General features: G+C 47.7%; 1 protein-coding gene across 1 annotated transcript; it reads left to right on the top strand.

Moving 5' to 3' along the window:
• Positions 1 to 519: 519 nt before the first annotated feature.
• Positions 520 to 2,085, top strand: LOC136577965 (tripartite motif-containing protein 60-like). The gene has a single exon (XM_066577878.1). It carries the CDS (start codon positions 520 to 522, stop codon positions 2,083 to 2,085), a length of 1,566 nt encoding a protein of 521 aa, XP_066433975.1.

Raw genomic sequence — 2,085 nt, forward strand, 5'->3', positions numbered from 1 at the left:
TGAAGAGGTGATCATTCAATTGGTAGCATAGTACACTGCATGACTTCTGTAATGCAGTGTACTATGCAAATATTGTCAGCCTATAAGACTGTTAATCACTATTGGTTGTGGCATAGAAGTAGTTAAATGGTTGAGAACTGAGGTTTCTCTGCTCCCAGCCCATACAGTAGGATCGTCTCTTCTTGGCACGGGAGACCCATGCCGGCTTGAATCCCTTAATGGCCAATGTATAAAGGCATATTGGCGGTCACTATGGGGCTAATTTCTGTTCTTTGACCCCTTTCTGTACAGGAAATCAGCCATATATCCTCTTCTCCTCACCAAGCACAGATTATACCTATCTCTTGCTGTGAGGCTTCTGGCTGCGGCAGGGATCTCCCCCCACAGTGCACACCCGAATTCCCTGTGAGAACAGTGAAACGTCCGTATGTTGGGACCCTAATTGATATATTTTTTTTTTCTTGCATTTTTCTCTCCAGATAATTACCTCTTGCCGTATTCTGCTTCAAGCCACCAACAATGGCGTACACGTTCCTAAAGAAGGAGATCATCTGCTCCCTTTGCTTGGCCATGTACGCAGACCCCGTGATGCTGCACTGCGGACATAGCTTCTGCAGCGGCTGCATCAAGACTTACATTAGTGAGCAGAGCTGTAGTGGCACATACCGCTGCCCGGAGTGCAAGCAAACGTCAAAGACCAATGCCCCGCTGTCCATCAACACCAAGCTGCAGAGTATCGCTCTCAACTGGAAGTCAGTTGAGAATCACTTTCGTCTCGGGGAAGCCTCATGCACCTACTGCCTGCAGTATCCCATCCCTGCTGTCAAAATCTGCCTTCACTGTGAATCTTTTATGTGCGCGAAGCACCTTGAGGTCCACAGCAAAAAGCGGGAGCACTTGTTGGATGACGTCACGTCCACGCTAAAGAACAGGATCTGTAGCACCCATTGTGAAATCCTAAAGTTCTTCTGCATGAAGGAAAAGACTCTCATTTGCACGTCTTGCTTAACCGGCGGCGACCACCGAGGTCACGTGGTGGAGTTGCTAGAGGTCGCCTCTTGTCAACGAAGAGAGGAGCTTCAAGAGATCGTGAACAACATGCACACTGAGCTCAAAACGCTTAAGAAAAAAGCAAACGATTTGAAGAATGTGATAAGCAGAAACAAAGAAAAGGCGAAAAAGGTAACCGCTGAGGTCAGATCGTTATGCTGTAGCCTTCTGGATTACATGCGAGAAGTAGCGGCTAACTTGGAAGCTGATATTAAACTTGAAGATATGGAAGTCTTTGAGGAAGCATCAGATGAAATGGTTTCTCTAGAGAAAAAGGAAGAACAGTTGTCTGAGGAGATAAGACAGATCGAGGCTATGTGTAACCAGGATGATCCGGTGCTCGTTCTCCAGAACAAGCCCCACCATAAGCTGCAGACGCTCCACCAAGCCGGCTTGCCCTTAGCTGTCCAGTTTGACTCGCTGCTTGTCTCCCTGAAATTTCAGAAGAGTTTTGAAAGTTTTGCAAAATCCATTCAAATGCAATTGACCTCTCAGTGTTTTCACATAAAGTGCAAAGTTGACGTGCTGCTGAATAGCTCCACAGCGAGCAACTACCTCAGGGTGTCGGCCAACCGCAAGGCTGTGACCTACAGATCAATTAGAGGCGACCAAAATAAACCAAAGTCAGGGCAATTTAAAACCAGTAACGTTCTCAGCGAGTTGTCCTTCTCTTCTGGAAAACACTACTGGGAAGTCAAAGTTGGCAAGAATGGCGTGAAGAGCGTTGGCGTCGCCTATCCCTCCATCATGAAGAGTGGCCCAGAGGCGTTTCTAGGTTACAACAAGCAGTCCTGGTGCCTGACCTGGAGTGAAAGCTACATGGTGGCCTGTTTCGATTCACGTTGTTGGAAGATCCCGTGTGACAAATCCTCCATATCCTCCGTGGCGGTGTATCTGGATTACGATCTCGGCACACTCTCCTTCTACAGGATCTGCTCTCCAGTAGAGCTACTCTTCACCTTCACCACCAAGTTCACCAAGCCTCTCCATGCCGCGTTTTACGTGGTCAACAGCTGGATCAAAATCAACCCTTAA

Source organism: Eleutherodactylus coqui, chromosome 8 (genome assembly GCF_035609145.1).
Source record: "Eleutherodactylus coqui strain aEleCoq1 chromosome 8, aEleCoq1.hap1, whole genome shotgun sequence".
Taxonomy (NCBI): domain Eukaryota; kingdom Metazoa; phylum Chordata; class Amphibia; order Anura; family Eleutherodactylidae; genus Eleutherodactylus; species Eleutherodactylus coqui.